Source organism: Lepeophtheirus salmonis, chromosome 3, assembly GCF_016086655.4.
Source record: "Lepeophtheirus salmonis chromosome 3, UVic_Lsal_1.4, whole genome shotgun sequence".
Classification (NCBI taxonomy): Eukaryota; Metazoa; Arthropoda; class Copepoda; order Siphonostomatoida; family Caligidae; genus Lepeophtheirus; species Lepeophtheirus salmonis.
The window spans coordinates 18,932,012-18,952,222 of record NC_052133.2 but is presented as its reverse complement, the minus strand read 5'-3'; the positions used below and the strand labels follow the sequence as shown (position 1 = coordinate 18,952,222).

The window sequence follows — 20,211 nt, the reverse complement described above, 5'->3', positions numbered from 1 at the left end:
GTCAGAATAGATGCAACTTTTTTTTTATGTAATAATTTCTTTTTTTTTAGAAATTGTTCGTATATTTTACTATTTTTGATCAAGGTTTAGTTGGCGAAAAAAGGGAATTTATTCCCTTTTAAGTCTTTCTATTGCTTTTTCTCTATTTTCCATGTGAGGGTTACGTGTTGCTTCTAAAACGTAATATCCACACTATAAATGGGGATGTGAATATGAGATAAATAAAATGTTTTGATGTGATGTCAACATTGTTAATATCGACCATTTTGAAGGCCTAAATAACCAAATTTTAGTACAATGAAACACATTTTTTCATTAATATTTAGGAAAGTGTTGTGTTTTGAAGAGGTTGAAGAGACACACACTATTAAATAAAGGAATCCAGGACGACTGAGAGAAATGAGGAGAGAAGAGACGTGGAGGAATTGGCAACTGTGTAATTTAATAAGAACACGTATATATTCTTATTTATACATAATCCTTACAACTCTGACAAACACACAAAATGCAGGGCTATTTATAAGAAAAATAATGAAGGTAGTACTTTATAAATATATATTAAATGATAACAATAATTAAAAGATGGGGAGGTAGAAAAGGAATCATGAATACACAACAAAAAGTCATGAACTATTGGATGTCAAAATGAGGCTAGCAAATAAAAGGACATAAGGCGGGTTATCACATCAATCATACCTGTGCATGCAATTTAAATCAAGGAACTTTGCATATTATAATTTTCAAAATTAAACCACTCTTTCTTTCCGAATATAGAGGTTATGTTTTCTAAATGTTTCTTGTTTTGGAGAGAGAAAATAACACGTTAGTAATTTTCGTACTTTCAAAATTTTGAATCTCACTTAGCATTTTCAATTCTACAAACAAAGCATATTGTAAATCAAAAAGCATTCTCCTTTTGATGGGGAGAATTTTTGGTGCTTGAAAATTAATTATGAAAAGCTTAGTAGTGGAAAAATAAGATAACTCCACACTTCGGTACAAACCGCAGTAGAACCTTCAGGATACACGGTTCGATAGGGTATATAGTAATAGTAAAATGTTTTTTTTATAAAATTAATTTAGTTTTTCAAGCTTTTTCGATATTTAACTCTTTGATAATTAATGTTTTGTAAAAATAAATTCTTTCTAAATATACTTACTTTCTCTAAAAAAACATAGGTTGTTATAAAATCTACAAACTTTATATAATACTACTAGCAAAGGTTTACCCGGCGTTGCTCTGGCCAAGGAGGGAGAGAGAAATCACATTGAAAATGGTCAAATTAATTGAGAAAATTAAAAGTTATTCAGACAATACTTTTATCTTATCTATACAAAAAGAAATATATGAATCTTCCACCTCCGTTTTTGCTGCCTAGCAACAGTTTGTGTTTTCTTCTAGCTCTATCTACTATTAAAAAAAAAGGAGTGAAGGGAGATTGCATTAGCCGGTTAATTCGTTTTGGATTGCTGCAATTTAAATGAACACTTTTGAGAGTTAATCTATTCAATAAAGCCAAATAGTGATATTGTATAACTAATTTGACATACTACTTGATTAATATTTTTAAGTACTTATGGCTCATAAGGATTCTATTGAAGCATTGGATATACACAGGGTACTAATTTATTTGGAGGGAAAGTAATTTTAAATTTGTTTTGTAGTTGGTTCATGTATTAAGGGATCTTCGCCTTAGGCAAGTTAGGAGTAAGTTAGTTTATTGACATGGGGTTGAACAGGTTTTAATTTACAAAGGGTAATATAATAAACTTTTTATTTGTGATTAAGAAAAAACATCAAGAAAAAAATCAAAAAAATTATTAATCATAAACTTGAAATAGCTACATATTGAGAGGAGTGTTACGTAGAAATATGTGATTTTTTAATGTTTAGTGTTACTGATTATTTGATTTACCGAACTTTAGCAATTTGTATCTTGGCATTTTTACTTTTAAAGTGGTTCACGTGTGAATACAAATTTGTTGGGTCATTTTCAAAGCAGGCGTATTTGTGGGAGTATTGCTGTATACAATACCTGTTCAGGAATAATTCTGAAGAACATAAACTTTTTTTTATCAAACACAAGAGGGAACCACGCAAAAATTTTTATTTGGATTTTACTGATAAATATATTCCGATATAATGGATAAGTTAAAGTATTATAACGTATATTTGTGATATTAAGTTAAAAAATATTAATTATAAATTTTAATAGAAGTTATACATAGAAAATTAAACAAATTAATTATGACAAATGATAAGACATAATTGTTATTAATATTAAATGGATTCAACAAATTATGAGCGACAAATGTAAATTATATATATACAAAATATAATGAGGCATTTTTACTCAGAAATAAATATACCAATTATTGTTAGAGATAAAATTCGTCTTCATCCCATCATACTTCAAATACACTAAAAATACTTATAATTATCTTTCATAAATTTAACATGTACATGTTTGAATTCATAGAGCATACCCAGATCTTTGCCCAAAGAAATAAATATTAAGACAAACACCTTGAACACCATTTGAAGCTAAGAAGCCCATTTTAGACCATTCAGGCAGTTTTTCTTCATTGTTTGTAAATCCAGATACAACTTAACTTACAAGTGCGAAAATTAGGGATTGTATTTTTTATGAGATAAAAATATGGAAACTCTTCAGATATGTTCTCCAAGAGATATGACCAAATCCAGATAGAGGAAATTGAAGAAAATTACTTTCTAACTTGATCATCCATCTCAAGAGAGCAGATTAGACTCCTTCCTTAGGAAGGAGATTAAAAGATTGGAACATTTAAGAGATTCATTCACGATGAGTAGGGAATTTTAATATTTCAAAAATAATTAGTATTTACTTTATTTGAATTTATGCAAAGCACGGTATTATATAGAAATATTAATTATTAGTATTTATTACGAAGTATGACGTCTTTATCGTTACATTGAAATAGTGAAAATTATTAAGATAACTTATTTAAGTATTATAACGTTCTGTCTCTTATCGAACTTATTAGTTCTTATAGCAGTATACGATTATTCCGTAGCAGATTTGGAAGAGTTTATGTATTTTTGAGTAAAGAGGCAATAATTAACGATGTCAGAAGTCACTATCACAGACCTTGATGGGAAGGGTATCTACACAATGAACGATCCTTCATTAAAGAAGATGAGATCTAGCGAGTGAGGCACAAAGAGACGAAATCCCTTGAATAGAACATGAATAGAGGATCAAAAGGCGTGTGGCTAAGATGTCCAAATGGAAAATTTGAGCTCTTAGGGAAAATGGATAAATGCAAATCTAATTAATTGTAATCCAGGCGGGGGACTTTTGTAAGGCACTTGACTGATAAAATTTATTATATTCAATATTGCACTAAGGTAAGCGGTAAACTATAAGTTTTATTAGAAGGAGATGTTGAATAACAATTATTAAAAAATAATGAAGACGTTTTCCTTTTCTAATCTCAAAAAAAGAATTTATTTGACCAAAAGCGCCCATCCTGAGCAGAAGATAAAACATGTGAGGCTTTCGATTAGTAGTTCTTCCGCCTCAGAACACAAAATAAAGCCTTATTTTGGTGTAAATCTTTTGGAAACAAAAAAATGATATATCTATGCCTGGAAAATGCCTATTCCGGCATTCAAAAACAGCACAAGCAAGGATTTTCACAGAGAAAAATTATTCTTATTAATAATTTTAAATAAAAAATTACTTTTATTCTTTTAAACTAGGGGTTTAAGGATATGTTTACTTGAATCAGCTGAGGTTTCAGCTCTTGAATGTTCAGACTAAAGGACTCGAGGCAAAGAGTGGACACTCGTGGCAAGGAACGTAGGATTTAGTCGTTCTCAATTCTGATTGCCTTAAAATTAAAAGCTGCTATATGTTCCTACAGCTAGACACCCAGCCAATTGGGGGGTGGGGGGCAAAGTGAAGGAGTGAGCCTCCCACCTAGTGAAAAGAGAAGAATAAGGGCGAATACGTGTTAGCAACATGGTTTTCCTTTTTTGTAGATTGAATTATTTATTTTTCCCTTAACCACTCTTTCCCTAGACTCTAGAGTCCTTTAGTCTGACAAAAGTCAAGGAAAACTATGTTCCTAACAACGACCTATAATACCGTGTAATTGTTGTGACGTAGTCACCTTATTCTTCTCTTTTCACTAGGGGGAGACGTGTTCAAACTGGCTGCGAGTCTGGAAGAACATGTAGCAGCTTCTAATTTTAAGCTAATCAGAATTGAGAACCACTAAATCCTACCTTCCTTTCCTTGAGTGTCCACTCTTTGCCTAAAGTCCTCTAGTCAAGACCATTGTTATGGACACGCCATTACCTTTATTGCACCACGCAACCTTTCCTCCGAATTGAAACAGAAAAAAGGCCCGAAATCATTTGGTACTTGGCCAAATAAGTCAATCACACCAACTAGTATATATCTCTGAAGTACTCCCAGACTCTCACTGTCATACTATTTCTTCACCATTTTTAAAATGAATTACATATAATTAAAATCTACATAGTATTTTATTCGAGCCTGTATTATAATATTGCTTAGTAATATTCTATTGAAAGTGTAGCTAAAAATTTGTATTTTCATATGATAGAAAAAATGTATTTATATAAATAATAAAATAGCCTATTTATATATTGAATAAACGACGAGGGATCAACAAGAAATTGTATTCCTGTCCTTTTGGAAACGTAGCATTAGTATAGAATAACTTATTACATTGTATATTTTTCAAAAAAAATACACTATGAAATAGCCAGGACGTATCAAGCTAGAAGAGCGAATCGACAGCTTACAACGAAATACAGTGTATTTTTGTGTTAGCGAAGTAACACCATGATAATCAAGACTCGTCCCAAAGACATCACCAGAAATAGAAAGAGAGATATATATTTATTTAATAAATCTGCTATGCTTGCCCAGCCATTTTCTTGTTGCCTAGCCTAAAGCTTTAAGCCAAGTAGCAAAACGAGCACGAAATCAATTAACAGGTGAAAAATGTCTTGGTCGGAATTTACTTTTTTTATCCGCCAGGGGCATTATATGGCTATTACTTATATAAGGTCAACTCTAGAATACTATAATTTATTCGTGTATTAATAAAAACAGCTAGATTTGAGTCACAAGTGTAGAAAGTAGAGAACTGAATATATTCTAATCTTAGTATTAATAAATAACTATTAGCTATAATTTAGTTATTTAAGTAATAAATTATGTGAAGGGATAAGATGAATGCATGTGAGTATTTGGAGAATAGTCAGCTTTTACAGCTCTGCAACTGGTCCTTCAAGGGAACCGATGAGCTTTAAACCATATCACGAGTAATTTTAGAGAATAACTCTGCTAGTCAATTGACACCTACAAGTACTGTATGGCTTTGCTTTGCACTGCCGGATGATACCTACTGGAACATTAGTCTAAATGGTCTCCATTTTTGGATTAGTTAAATTCTAAAATTCCTCATACTCCTCCAAAGCATGGAACCGAGAATGTTCGACTAAGTCACCGACAATCAGGAATATAGTCTTACAATGCTTGCAGTTGAAATTATTTGAAGAGATAGAGTTCGGCGAAGCTTTTTCATTCCCTTCAAAATGCGTCTTCACATGATCTAAAAGATCGTCTGCTCCCTTGAAGGACTGGTTCCAAGCCTTACAGATTAAAACATCCAAGATTCCAAAAGATTATTCTTGTCAACTGACATAATTTATTTATAATTTAAAAGTAATATAATTATCTAAATATATAACTATTTAAAGAATATAATATAATATAAAATATTGATAAACTAAAAATACGTGTTAATGGCTTCAGTATTAATAAATGAATGACTTCTTAGGAAAAGCGCCATGTAGCGAAAAAATTTGAAACATACTGTTTTCTCAGGGTAATGGTCGCATTTCAATACTTGGTTTAAAGCTTTAGCCTAACTTTGTTATACTAACATGGGTCAGGACTCTTCTTTTCTAAGGAAATGGAAATATATAAATATATTGTTTATTTTTTCCTTTTTAATATGTTATATTTTATCAATCATTAATATGAAAACGACAAATCATCAGGATTACACTCCGTTTTGTATGAGCAAACACGAATGTTCAATCAGGTTTTGAATATAATTGAATCTATTACCAATTGCAAATTAACGGGCCAGCTAAAAAATACAACGGACTTACATCCTAAACCATAACTAAGGGTGATAATTTTGGTAAGAATACAAAAGCGTGCGAGGAGAAAAGAAGAATTACTTATGGCATCATTGATTAAATAATATACATCTTCTTCTATCAATCATGAACGTTATCATTCCCGCCTTTATTATTCAATATTAATATAATAATATTAGTTGGGGATAGTCGATAGAGAACTGAATAAAATGCCTAAAATAACGTCGCCTTCTGTCTGGATTTCTGAAAATGGAGGCCTAGGAATTTGGAAAATACTTACCAGATGAGAAACAGATGGTTTGTCGGATTTGTCGATATAAATGTGCCTTTAGTCCCCTGTCTAGAATTACACGCCACTCATTATCCTCATCTCATAACTAGAGTATGGATATTCATCTATAAAATCAATTTAACGATGAATACATCAAGTCAGACTTTAACTCTGATTTCACAAGGATGCTTATTGTATGTAATATAACCTTATCCATTGCTAATCATCTACGTTCAAAAAATTTATGGAGAAATACAAGGGTAAACATATCCCTTCCCGAGGAACCATCATTAAATTAATGGAGGATGTTGTTACTGATGTCATTTATAGAAATATATATAAAATGTTTTGAGTCATCCACACCAAATGACGATCAAGTTATCAGTAAAAAGTATTTACGAATATCGAAATGGAACTCTGAATTTTGTACTATCTCACAGTAAGTATTCAATTTTTTTTAAATCTAACCATAAAATATGATTCTATTTTAGCTAAACATATCAAGAATTATGATACACAACTCAGTAAAGGGAAAAAACAACTGCTTAAATGGTCACAACAACGGGGGTAGTAGCATTGGATGGTTTGCAACAAGTTTGTCTGAGACTACTTAATTCGTTTTAAGACTTGGGTATGATAATTAGGGTTTCCAATATTACATAGTCAATAAATATTACTTTTTTATCACTTAAGGCTTAGCTATGGTTGATGGGATCCAAGAAATGGTGTTAATAAAAACTCATAAAAGGCAAAAACAACTGTTTAAATGGTCACAACAACGGGGGTAGTTACATTGGGTGTTGCATTATAATTAACAATTGTGTATATCTTTCATGATAATAGTATGTTGTTATATAAGCATACCTAAATAACGGGGGAAAATATTTTTTGATGCTCTTAATAAGGAGTAATATCACCGGACATTACTACATAATTAGCTTTTGCTCTAAATCTTTAAGATGAATTTATTTCTAACATTTTTTTATTAATATATTTATTGTCTAATTTTATGATTTTGACATTTACTTTATTATGAATAATTAGTTAGATCTCATCGGTAGAGATATATCTATCCTGTGCACAATTGTATATAGCAACTTCCACATGAAGAAGAGGGGTGATTATCTTTTTGATTAAAATCTACGTCTCGCTTGTGTATTGCAACCTAAAGTTATGACATATTTAACTGAATTCCGATGTTAGAACAAGAAAAAATTATCTGGATCAATCTATTATTTCGATATTCTTTATTTATAATTTATTATTATTAATAGTTATATGATTTTAATTGTTTAATTTTGTATATTTAACTTAAATGTTTAATGGTTTATTTTTTAGTATGTAGATTATATTTCATTAAAGCCTTCTTTTTTAAACTTTGAGCTTCAAATATATTTCAAATACTCTACTTTGTCGTTTCATTAGCTATTATTCTGAGAATAAGGTTCATAATGAATTACAATTTCATGGAGTGTGACGTTTTCAAATCTACTGTAACGGATAAAAACGTCGAAGTCAATTATACGTAGTATATCTTCATTAAACATTTTGCTAATAAATACATTCGTTATACCCTCAAAAATCATAATAAAGCAGGCAGATGATAATCACATCAGTATTTTAAACAATGATACCATATGTCTTTTTTTCCCCTCCTCCTCGCACGCGTTTTTCTCTACAATATTATCAACTATAACCATAACTAAGGGTGATAATTTTGGTAAGAATAGAAAAGCGTACGAGGAGAAGAGAAGAAATACTTACGACATCATTGATTAAATAATATACATCTTCTTCTATCAATCAAGAACGTTATCATTCCCGCCTTTATTATTCAATATTAATATAATATTAGATGGTGATAGTCGATAGAGAACGGAATAAAATGCCTAAAATAACGTCGCCTTCTGTCTGAATATCTGAAAATGGAGGCCCACGAATTTGGAAAATACTTACCGGATGAGAAACAGATGGTTTGCTGGATTTGTCGATACAAATGTGCCTTTAGTCCCCTGTCTAGAATTACACGCCACTCATTATCCCCCCTCTTATAACAAGAGTATGGATATTCATCAATAAAATCAAGTTAACGATGAATACATCAAATCAGACTTTAACTTTGATCTCACAAATATGCTTATAGCATGTAATATAACCTTATTCATTGCTAATCATCTAAAATTAAAAAAAAATTATGGAGAAATACACGGGTAAACCTATCCCTTCCCGAGGAACCATCATTAAATTAATAGAGGATGTTGGTACTGATGTCATTTATAGAAATATATATAAAAATGTTTTGAGTCATCCACACCAAATGACGATCAAGTTATCAGTAAAAAGTATAAAATATTTACTAATTTCGATATGGAACTCTGAATTTTGTACTATCTAACAGTAAGTATTCATTTTTTTTTTAAATCTAACCCTAAAATATGATTCTATTTTAGCCAAAATTATCAAGAATTATGATACACAACTCATTCAATGGCAAAAAAAGTGCTTAAATGGTTATAATAACGGGAGTAGTAGCTTTGGATGGTTCGCAACTAGTTTTTCTGAGACTAGTTTCTTCACTTAAAGACTTGGGTATGATAATTAGGTTTTCCAATATTACATAGTCAATAAATATTACTTTTTTATGACTTAAGGCTTAGCTATGGTTGATAGGCTTCAAGAAATGGTGTTCAGAAAACTCATAAAAGGCAAAAACAACTGCTTAAATGGTCACAACAACGGGGGTAGTTACATTGGGTGTAGCATTATAATTAGTAATTGTGTATATCCTTCATGATAATAGTATGTTGTTATATATCTTTTTTGATGCTCTTAAGAAGGAGTAATATCACCGGACATTACTACATAATTAGCTTTTGCTCTAAATCTTTAAAATAGATTTATTTCTAACATTTTTTTATTAGTAAATTTATTGTCTCATTTTATGATTTTGATATTTACTTTATTATTAATAATTAGTTAGATCTCATTGGTATCATGTGCACAATTGTATATAGCAACTTCCACATGAAGAAGAGGGGTGATTATCTTTTTTGATTGAACTCCACGTCTCGCTTGTGTTTTGCAACCTAAAGTTATGACATATTTAACTGGATTCCGAGGTCAGAACAAGAAAATATTATTTGGATCAATCTATTATTTCAATATTTTGTATGTATAATTTATTGTTATTAGTTATATAATTCCAATTGTATAATTTTGTATATTTAACATAAATGTATGATGGTATATTTTTTAGTACGTAGATTATATTTAATTAAAGCCTGCTTTTTTAAACTTTGAACTTCAAATATAATTCGAAATACTCTTAAATTGTCGTTTCATTAACTATTATTATGAGAATAAGGTTAATAATGAACTACAATTTCATGGAGTGTGACGTTTTCAAATCTACTGTAACGGATAAAGACGTCGAAGTCGATTATACGTAGTATATCTTCATTAAACATTTTGCTAATAAATACTTTCGTTATACCTTCAAAAATCATAATAAAGCAGGCAGATGATAATCACATCAGTATTTTAAACAATGATACCATATGTATTCCCCCTTCTCCTTGCACGTTTTTTCTCTACAATATTATCAACTTTAACCATAACACTTTTCCGACTGATGTTTGACTTCCTCCAAGCTTTTTAAAAGTCACATCAAAGAGAATAACTGTAATCAAAAGTAGATATATAAATCACCTTCCTTGACCTTCCTGTTACAGTACCATTGTTATACTTTATGACGGCATATCTCTCTGTCTTGCATAGTAGTCGGTACGGTACATCAAATTGAAAATTTTGGTAAGCCCAGTACATAATTACAAAATGAGGTTCGGACTGCCTGCTTTTGGGCTCGATCCCGAATCTTATGAATTTATTAAGCTTTAAACGTCTTAATATTCTAGTAATTTGGATATTGTACAACTTGGCGCAGCTTTATACATAAAGGACGCGTTTAAATAAAGAATAGGAAGGACGATGAGACGATATTACTTCAGAATATAGGGAAATAGTTCTCAATTGTAACCTTATTTCTTTGGTAAAAAGCTTACTGACGTTAAAAGAGACTCTATATTTGTAGTTTCTTGTACTAATTGTTCTCCTCACTGAAAGAGAGTATGTTCATGATTCAATACCTAAAATTAATCTCTAGATGTATTAAAAGGTGTTGGAGATATGTCCATTTACTATAATTGCACTTAATTTTTTTGAAATTGTTCAAAACTAAACGAAATTGAAAAAGTGAATTTAAGGATTAAAAAAGGTGAATGACATCTAGCATGCTGCTTTGATCTACTAAACGATTCCCTTAACATTTTTTTAGAGTTTACTATAGGTTGTTTTAGTGAATGAAGTAATTACAATAGTACAAAAATATATATTAATTAGTGCTAAAATGATATATTTGATTAATTAGCAATAAATTATAATTAGTGATTGATTATCCTGACAATTGCAAAGCAATATGTTTTAAAACACTTAAAATTATTTACTTATTTTCCTGGCTCATTACTTAGCCTTATAATTGATGATCAATTCAATTATTTATCTTGATTAGATACAGCGAATCTTACTCATGCATCCTTGTCGCCATGACAGCGTTGACAAGTCTGTAACGGAAAAAAGAGCGCAAGGAAAAGGCTAGAGCAAGACATATGGTACAACTGAATAAAGCCTTTATAAATATCAGCTGCTAGTTATTTGATTTTGCGGAGAGAAAATGAATTACTGCCATAAAGAGAACTGTTGCAAGACGAACTATTAAATAATCAAGAAAGAGCACACGTAACACGCGTTTTTCCTTTTCTATTATCTATAGGTAGTTTGTTCATTAATAACATCCAACTCTTGACATGAGAGTGAAAAACATACGCGTTTCAATTTTTGCTGAACTATTGAAGTTGTGTGGATCTCATAACTGTCATGGGTCGTGTATGTTTATAGTGATTCTTAATCAATAATAACCAGTGAAGAAAATCGTGTGAATAAAGGGCATGTTAAAAAAAAAAGAAACTGAAAATCAACATAGTTACCTTGACAATTTGAGAAAAATTTGTTTCGGAGGAGACAGCTGTGGCAAAGGAGGAGGGGGAGAAGAAAATAAACAAGGATATTAGTAAGAATTACTCCGATGTCGATGTAAAGTAATCCACAAAGTCTCATCACAGCACCCTACCTCCCCCCGAAAAAAAAAAAAAAAAATACTGTTATTATTGTCTTTAACAACCTTAGTGCAATTATTATAAAAAAAAATTTTAATGTTATAAGGTTCAAATAGCATACCAACATATATGCCTATAAAAATTGTCTAGATGAAAAGTCCATTTTTATTTTTGTTAAATGAATTATCAAATAAAAATTCGTGTAGGAAATTGAAAAACTATTTGTTTGCACAAATTTTGGGAAATAGTTAATAGCATTTATGAGCATTTTAAAAAGAAACACAAATCTAATTGAAAAAACAATAAAAATTATGGGAAATAATGTTCATTTTTGCAAGTACTGCAATATATATTTAATAAAATATTCCGGAAATTGAAAATACTAGTAAGTCTCCGTAAAGTCTTCAATTTTATATACAAAAACATTGTTTTGTGACATTTTTTCTTAAAAATTGAAAATTGACGCTTGATGAAAAAAAAGGGACGAAAAATGAAAAGAAATGAAAAATTACTCAGAAATGACATATATTTCAGTTAAACATCAATTTTTATGAGTCAAATTGATATGCAAACGAATATCCAGGACACACACATGGACACATACAAATTTTATTTTGTATATATAGACAGAAGATAATTTTTTTAACATAAGATAATTTATATCATTAAAAAAATACTTTATACTCAATCAAGCGTTATTTTAACATACAATATACATATAGACAAATAGTTGGGATTTTTTTTTCTGAGTAGTATGTCTGAAATACTAAGGAAGTCCAGATTATTATTTTTTTCGAGTACAAGTATATCTTTTGATGCTCTTCAACGACTTTTAATAAGAATTGAAGCTGCTAATTTGTTAGTTGTTAACGATCCACTGTATTATTTAATGAGTTCTACTCCTCGTTTCGTTTGGTTATTGATAACTTTATAGGTATCAATTATTTAAAGGAATTTCTAGAATCATAGTTAATCATCCCATAATTTCGGATCGACTTTTAAAAACTCTTCCTGGAGTTTCAGCATCTGAATCATATTGTTCGTAGCAAATTCTTCTAATTTTTTTATTAATAAATTTTTGCTTTGAATTTTAGTCTTGTTTTATCTTATTTTTCAATTCAAATAATATTTTCTTTTTGAATGTCAAACTGACTCGACTATCAAATAGAGTCAAACCAGCTCTTTAGATAAACACTTAGAAAGTTTTTGAGATGCCGTTTTTGAAATTATACTATATATTTCGGAATAGTTATGTAGTTATTAAATCAAATAAAAAAATGGAGCGTCTGAGTCGGTAGGAACAGAGATCCATGCTTTCAAATACATTTGCCTGATAAAGATACAAATTTTCTGCAATCCTCCTTCCTCTTTAAAATTTAATTTAAACTACTACTTTAATACCAAATTTTGAAATTATACAACACTCTAGACAACCAACGAGTGTGGTGCATTGGACCGGGTGACATAAATTTAATTCCACAGTTTGTAGTACTACCGATAAATATTTTTGCTAGCTCCAAAAATTATATATAATAATATCTTGGAAGAATCCTTTGAAGGTGCTAAGTTACTATTTATATAATGGTAAGCAAAATTGAAGAAAAACAAACAAGACATATCTAATTTGAGTAAATCTAATTCTCATGTAGTTGTAAGAAACTTTAAACTTAGAGCTTTTAAAAAACTAGGAACTTATGACCAGTGTTAACTTCGTCAGCTATTTTTAGTTTCGTCTTGTCTCGTCTCGTCTTTGTCAACCAACAATCTCCGTCATCATTTCGTCAGCTTTCCTCTTCGTCAGAGATTCGTCTACGTCATAATATTGTCTTCATCAGACATCGTCATTGTTTCGTCATAGTTATCTTTTATTTCATCTTCGTCAAAGTTTCGTCTTTGTCTGATTTTTGTTAGAGTTTAGTTTTCGTCAGAATTTCGTCTTTGTCAGTTTCCTCTGCATTCAATTTTTTTTTCCAATTTTATATATATTTCCTTAGTAATTAATAATGCTTGAAAAATAGGGCTTGAAAGTACAAAAAAATATATAACCCACCACCAAATCATTGTAATTGGGAAAGGAAACTCTTATTCAAGACTCCTATTACTTTTTCTGCCCACAGGTTGTGCAATATACCAGTGATCACGTAGTGGGCTCATAACCCAATTCCAAATCACTGTTTTTTTATTTGACCTCAAGAGTATAACTAAAATTTTAGTTATACTCTAGAAGTCATCTCGAATAAAGGGTTCCTTTGCCAATTACAATGATTTGGCGGTGGGTTATGAACCTACTCCAGGCCATACCGACATATTGCACAAATTGTGGGGTGATAAAATACATACATAAACACACAAACACTTAATTATTAATTAAATTTTATACGCTTTAAGAAAAGTTTTGAGTTATGAGTTTGTTGTAAGACTATGGGGGCCATCAGTAATATCATTGACATTTTTGTCTTCGTAATCGTAAGTCATTAGTTTTTGTCAGAGTTTTGTCAGTGCCATAATATTATCTTAGTCAGAAATCGTCATTGTTTTGTCGTAGCTATCATTTATTTCATCTCGTTTTTGTCATGATTTTTGTTAGATTTTCGTCTTCGTCTCGTGATGAAAAAATGTTTAATAGACGAAATGATTTCGTCTGGTCATGCTTGATGAACTCAACTCTGCTTATTACATTACTGCATTAAAATACTAGTTTGAGTCATTCGTAGAGTTGAAACGTTCCTCAATTATACTCATAGTCCAACCAGAACTTACAACTATAACTCTTCAACAAATTATCAAGGTTACTACTCTCCATCTCTTATGAGCACATACGAATGTTCAATCAGGTTTTGAATCTATTTAGGAAAAGAAGTCGTCTACTTGGGAATTAAATAGTATTGACAACTGTTAAGGAAAAGAAAATTCATTATTTATTCGATTGTCGAAAGAATTCTGCTCTGTATGGAGACAAAACTTAATTCCTTCACTACAATTAAAAGACATAAATGATTGATACAACATATTTCAGACTTCCCTTTTCTTGTTACGCATCAAGCACATTTATTATTAGTAACTAATCAATGATCTACAAGAAATATTTAAACTATTTAAAACCTATTAATCAAGTATTCCCGCGATTAGCTAATTATATTAATTAATTAAGTTTGTAAAGATAAATATTTATTATCACAGAGAGTCAATGTTTATTTATTCTAAACAGTTTCAAAACGAGAGACATCATTGAATTAACAGAGTATGCTTAAAAATGTAACTATACAAAGAAAATTAATAGTATGTATAAGCCGGAATGAGTAGCTATAAAAGGTTGAATACAATATCGTAATGATCAGTTTTAAAAAAAATACAGCCAAGGGCTCACAAAAAATAAGAAGAAAGAAAGTGGTCAATCTGTTAAAATGATATGTACAGTAATGTGACGAGATAATCTTTAAAATGGCATGATAAAATAAATAACTTTACCATGTAAAATAATATAAATGATAATTAAGACAGTTCTTTTATACTCTTGGTAATCTTGAGTAAACTATTAACATTATGAGAATATAGAGAGTAGTATGAATATTACGAACAAACAAGATAATCACAGGATTTTCGGAGTAAGAATGCGCTAAAAAAGAAGGTACTCTTACTTCTTATCAAAGTCTATAAATACATCTCAAAATCTCAAACGCTTCTTAATCTTGAAAATCCAAAAAGTAACTCCACGTTAACAATGATTGAAGCCGAAGAAATTGCCACGGAGAATGGGTATGTTCTTCCTTTCGTAATAGTTATTATATTAATATATATCAGTAAGTGAACATGTGGAATTATTATAAATTTATATTTATCGAAGAAACATGGTCGAGGAGCCCATCGTTGAAAAGGATACTGCAACGGAGGACGATTCTGCTGATAATGAAACTGATGGAAAAGATGAAGATTCAAAGACCAAGTTGAAAGATAAGAAGGGTTTCGCCTTCCCGAAGTTCCAGGTGTTTGTCTCTCCTGACAAGGATAGTTCGATGGTCCAAACAACGAATAAAAGACGAACTTCTGGCTCTTCTGTCTCTTTCATCGGCAATGATCCATATCGTCCCCCGGAAATGTCTCCAGAAACGACCTTGATAGAGTTTATCAGTAGCTCTGCGGCATTTCATGGCGTCAAGAAGCAAAATATGAGGCAATTAGAATGGGATATTCTGAAAGTTTTCACTAATAACGTAATGCCAGCAAATTCTGCTGCTTGGTACATGGCTAAAAGACGTTATTACTTAGATAATGCCTGGGAAAATCAACTTTTGCCTTTTTTGCTCAAGAAGTATCCAGATAAATTTTATGTTCGAAGTCAGACCGTTGAGTTCTTGGACGTTTGCACAAAAGACGTAAGAAGTTTCATGCGTATGACTGTTCAATAATTAATTAATAATTTTTCCTTGCTCAAGGTCGCACGAAAGAAAATGAACTACATGGTCAACCAAGGACTTTATGCTTATTTTTCGCATAAAGCTGACGAATATGGAGTTTACTTCTTCGATCCTTATTACTACGAGCATACGGAACCCTTTCATGCCAATCTTAGAGTTGTAAATTTATTCTCCAAAATTAATTTAAATGATTGGTTTTAATTACACATATTTTCATTTAGGCAACTAGCACCCACGTTGGGCATAGAAGCAAACTTCTTCCAACATTCTTTGGTCAATATGAGAGCAGTTTCGTATTTACTAAGCACAATCCGTATCTCGTTTCTCTCTCTAAAGTATCCACACCAATAAAAATTAACACTACCGGCATTATAGTAAAGATGATCGATAAGGCCTTTGGAATCATTCAATTTCCATCCGGATCCAGTACCGAAAAGGCTTTATTCTGTGTTAAGTCTCTTTTTGTTGATGGTTGGCAGTATGGGAGCGATCCGCTGAAGCTTGATGGTACTTTTAACGATAAAGAACTATGATATTTTTTAACTATTTATCTTTTAATAGCAATAAAGTTTGATGGATACCATATTCCGGGACCGGAGGTACAAGGAAGAGACTACACGTGGTACGCAGTTCTTGTTTGGGGAGGAAGGAAGCCATCACCCAAGTTCTGTGCTACAAAGGACGACTTAACGTCTTCAAAGCTCCTGTTCAAACAAGATTCGTTTTTCCCTTCTCCAGCTCCGGGCTCTCCCACTTCTAAGTCTCCATCAAAAAGTGGAGCTGGAGTTGACGATGGAATGATTATTGGGGAGGTTCGTTTTGTTATCTGAGGTTTGATATTTGACTCATATTATAATTTTTTCCCACGTATAGATCTCTGAAATCCGCAAAAATGGAGCCGTTGTCACAATGAGAAGTAAAGGGGCCGATGAAAAAGCTTTCATTATGGGTTGGAGGCATGAGAGTCTACGTAGAAAAGGATATTTTCTCACTACAACCCAAGGTGTTAGCTTGGCCGTTAAGGACCTTGTAGGTTACTACATCGATCCCAACCATAAAGTCGAACCCTTTACGACTGTAGCACACCAAATAATTGTCTTAAAACACGCGGAGGAAGCTGTACGTGAACTACTGGTCTTTATTTCTTAACTTAATTTAGCTCATTACTTATGCTCCTTCATTCATTTTTTAAAGTGGGAGTCATGAAGACTTGCTCATGAATGTTAAGTTAGTTATTTATTTGATTTTTTATCCCACAAATATAGGCTAGACCCAATATGATTACTCATCCTTTGGGCTTGGATGTTGGCAGTCCCAATACAAGGAATGGTATTTTGAGACAATTGGCTAATATTAGTGCTAGATCAGGTGGTAACGTAACTAATCCTCCTTCAACAAGTATTGTTGCTGCCACTGAAATGAATACATGGAAAATTTTGAAGAAACTAGACCTCTCAAAGTATACTGAAGAGGAGGATGAGTCTTATAATCCCGAAGGGAATTCAGTCTACTCCTCCAACGATTCCTCTGACTACGATTCATTTGACGAAGCAGAGGAAGTGACTGATGGAGAGTTAAATTTTCTAAGAGATGGCATCATGGAATTGATTGTTCAAGAAAATAAGGATTTCAATGATTTGAGACTCTCTTTCCTACAAAAGGTAATAAAACGGAATTGTCACACTGATTCAAATATAAAATACTGCTACTCTGCTGACATTTAAAATTTAGCGCTCATTTTGCCTTTTGAATAATGAATTGAAAACTTCCTTTTTCTTTTCTCATTTCTTAGGTTATGCAAGAGACCAATAATTTAATTAATACTCAAAGTCTCCGAAAAGGAGTTATGAAGGGCCGTCCTATGACTCCATCGTCATCTCATGATTCTGGAAACGCAACTTCGGCTGAAGTAACTCCGACTGGAGTTTCGGGACGAAGTAAAGGAAAAGGGCCATTTTGGAGAATGGAAAAAGCTTTCAAGTGATTATTGCATATTTTTTTATTCTAAGGTTAAAACTCTATTCCCCCCATTTTGTAGGGAGTTGGATGGCAACTATAATACCGATGATGATCCTACCTACAACCCCTCAGATGCTTCCGATTATTCATCTCGGGGTAGGAAAGGAGCCGCCAGGAAGAATTCGTTAGTTGCTAAAAAGCCGGCTCCTCTACATTGGTATGAATCCATCTCCTCCTTTGCAGAGGTTAAATATTGCTGTCATACGAAAAAATGGATTCCAAACCCATCTATTGATTCGGATGACGAGAGTGACCGAACATTTACGGTAAGGGATCGTTTTGGAGAAGATGCAGGTGAAACGGACGACGAAATACCCGAAGATGAATTGGAACTTCTAATGGAAGATGCAAAGAAAGATCCTGAAGGTATTCCGGAGGATGTTCCAGATCCTGAACAATCTTCTGTGGATTCAGCCGATGGTGGGGATAGTAAGGAAAAAAGTCCTAAAAAGCCGCGAAAGATCAAAAAGATTAAACAAATTCCCTTGTGGATTCGGTAAATTATTTTTCTTATTTTTTTGTTTGGCTCATACTCATTCTTTTCCTTACTTTAGATTCGTTGGTGGCTATGGGAAATATAAAATAAATCCAAAAACTGCTTCAAAAGAGAAGAAAGAAGAAAATGGGGCTCAAGATGACCCTACCACAAAAAAATCCAATGAATCTTCAAAAGTCGAAGCAGAAATCAAAATACCAGAGGTGGAGGATGCCTCAAAAATTGATGAAACGGATCAATCTACGAAAACTGAAATTGAGGGTCCAAAGACTCTCAAGGATGATGCATCTACAGAGATTGAGATCCCAATTGACGATTATGATTCTGATGTGGATCCAGAGTATGTTCCTCCTCCACTACTTGATTCGGATTGCGAGTACGACGAGTATTCAGATGCAGAAATTGGGGAAGAAGAGATTAAGCTTTTGAATGATGAGAAAGAAGCTTCTCTGGTTTTAGAATTCGTTGGTCCGTGTTCTTGTGCAGATTCAACCCGAGTGAAGAAGGAATCCAAGAAAACTCTGAACAAGAAAGGAGAGAATGACTGTACAGATATAGTTCATTCCGGCAAGGAAGTTACTATTATAGATTCTCAATGTGAAGATGGCGAGAAGTCTGATAATAATAACAAGAAATCCGTAGGTGATGGGGATTCTTCATCCAAGACTGAAAATGAATCTTCATCAAAGATTGAAAATGAATCTTCATCAAAGATTGAAAATGACTCCTCGTCAAAGACTGAAAATGAATCCTCATCAAAGACTGAAAATGATTCTTTTACCAAGACTGAGAATGTATGTTCATCCGAGACTGAAAATGATTCTTTAACCGAGACTGAAAATGATTCTTTAACCAAGACTGAAAATGAATCTTCGTCCAAGACTGAGAATGAATCTTCGTCCAAGACTGAGAATGAATCTTCGTCCAAGACTGAGAATGAATCTTCGTCCAAGACTGAGAATGAATCTTCGTCCAAGACTGAGAATGAATCTTCGTCCAAGACTGAGAATGAATCTTCGTCCAAGACTGAGAATGAATCTTCGTCAACGACTGAAACGAATGCTGCCAAGTCTGAAAAACCTGCCGAACTAACAAAATCTTCGGAAAATGTTGTCAAAGAAGTTGAGAAGTTGACAGACGAAGCAGCTTAAGCGAAGGATTCATAAGCATATTTTTTATGTTAGAAAGTATAACTTACTATCAATAACTATAAGAAACTAACTGAAATTAATTATGTTAACTCTCCTCATATATTAATATATGTAACACTTCTTTTTGAGAGAAATATAGAGAAAAGTCATCAAATACGAATCAAGGTCTTTTATTCTAGTTAATTTTATAAAAATGAGATCTTCAAATTAAGAGGTAAATTAGTTACGAATAATGTTGACATGGAAATGATTAAGCATATTTTTGGCATCCGTAGATTAGGATTGTCTTCTCCGTGAGTAGAATATCATTCGTTATATCATTCGACAAAGTCTGCAGTCCAATAGAACGCATTGTAAATGCTGAAGGTAACTGGGAGAGTCACCATCGCAATGTAATCTATCATTATCAGTGATACTGGCCCAACTCTATAGTAATCCTCCTATTAAGAAAGTAGAATAATTATGAAATGGAGAAGAGTAACTTGTTCTTTTACAAAT

At 32.0% G+C, this 20,211-nt stretch overlaps 2 protein-coding genes and 1 long non-coding RNA gene across 6 annotated transcripts in view; 2 read left to right on the top strand and 1 right to left on the bottom strand.

Annotated features, from left to right (window-relative positions):
* Positions 1–6,184: 6,184 nt before the first annotated feature.
* LOC139904934 (uncharacterized) lies at positions 6,185–7,869 on the top strand. Its single transcript, XR_011779265.1, has 3 exons — positions 6,185–6,900; positions 6,953–7,092; positions 7,155–7,869. It is a non-coding gene; the product is annotated as an uncharacterized lncRNA (long non-coding RNA).
* Positions 7,870–14,968: 7,099 nt separating this feature from the next.
* Positions 14,969–19,873, top strand: LOC121113983 (uncharacterized). Its single transcript, XM_040707790.2, has 10 exons — positions 14,969–15,388; positions 15,477–16,005; positions 16,066–16,206; positions 16,269–16,554; positions 16,609–16,859; positions 16,921–17,166; positions 17,313–17,708; positions 17,840–18,027; positions 18,086–18,562; positions 18,621–19,873. Exons 1-10 carry the CDS (start codon positions 15,354–15,356, stop codon positions 19,711–19,713), a joined length of 3,642 nt encoding a protein of 1,213 aa, XP_040563724.1. The 5' UTR covers positions 14,969–15,353; the 3' UTR covers positions 19,714–19,873.
* The window catches only part of LOC121113984 (gamma-aminobutyric acid receptor subunit alpha-2), a 59,053-nt gene continuing 58,709 nt past the window's right edge, over positions 19,868–20,211 (bottom strand). For all 4 annotated transcript variants that reach the window (XM_071887104.1, XM_040707791.2, XM_040707792.2 and 1 more), the window contains exon 10: positions 19,868–20,153. In XM_071887104.1, coding sequence (XP_071743205.1) covers positions 20,031–20,153 — 123 coding nt within the window. In that variant the 3' untranslated portion in view covers positions 19,868–20,030. The remainder of the gene's footprint in view (positions 20,154–20,211) is intronic.

Bases quoted from the DNA above. Each gene is read 5' to 3' on its own strand.
- LOC121113983 (XM_040707790.2), top strand. From the start codon at position 15,354: ATGATTGAAGCCGAAGAAATTGCCACGGAGAATGG. The intron at 15,389-15,476 runs GTATGTTCTTCC...TATTTATCGAAG, and splicing joins GAAATTGCCACGGAGAATGG to AAACATGGTCGAGGAGCCCA. The intron at 16,860-16,920 runs GTTCGTTTTGTT...TCCCACGTATAG, and splicing joins ATGGAATGATTATTGGGGAG to ATCTCTGAAATCCGCAAAAA.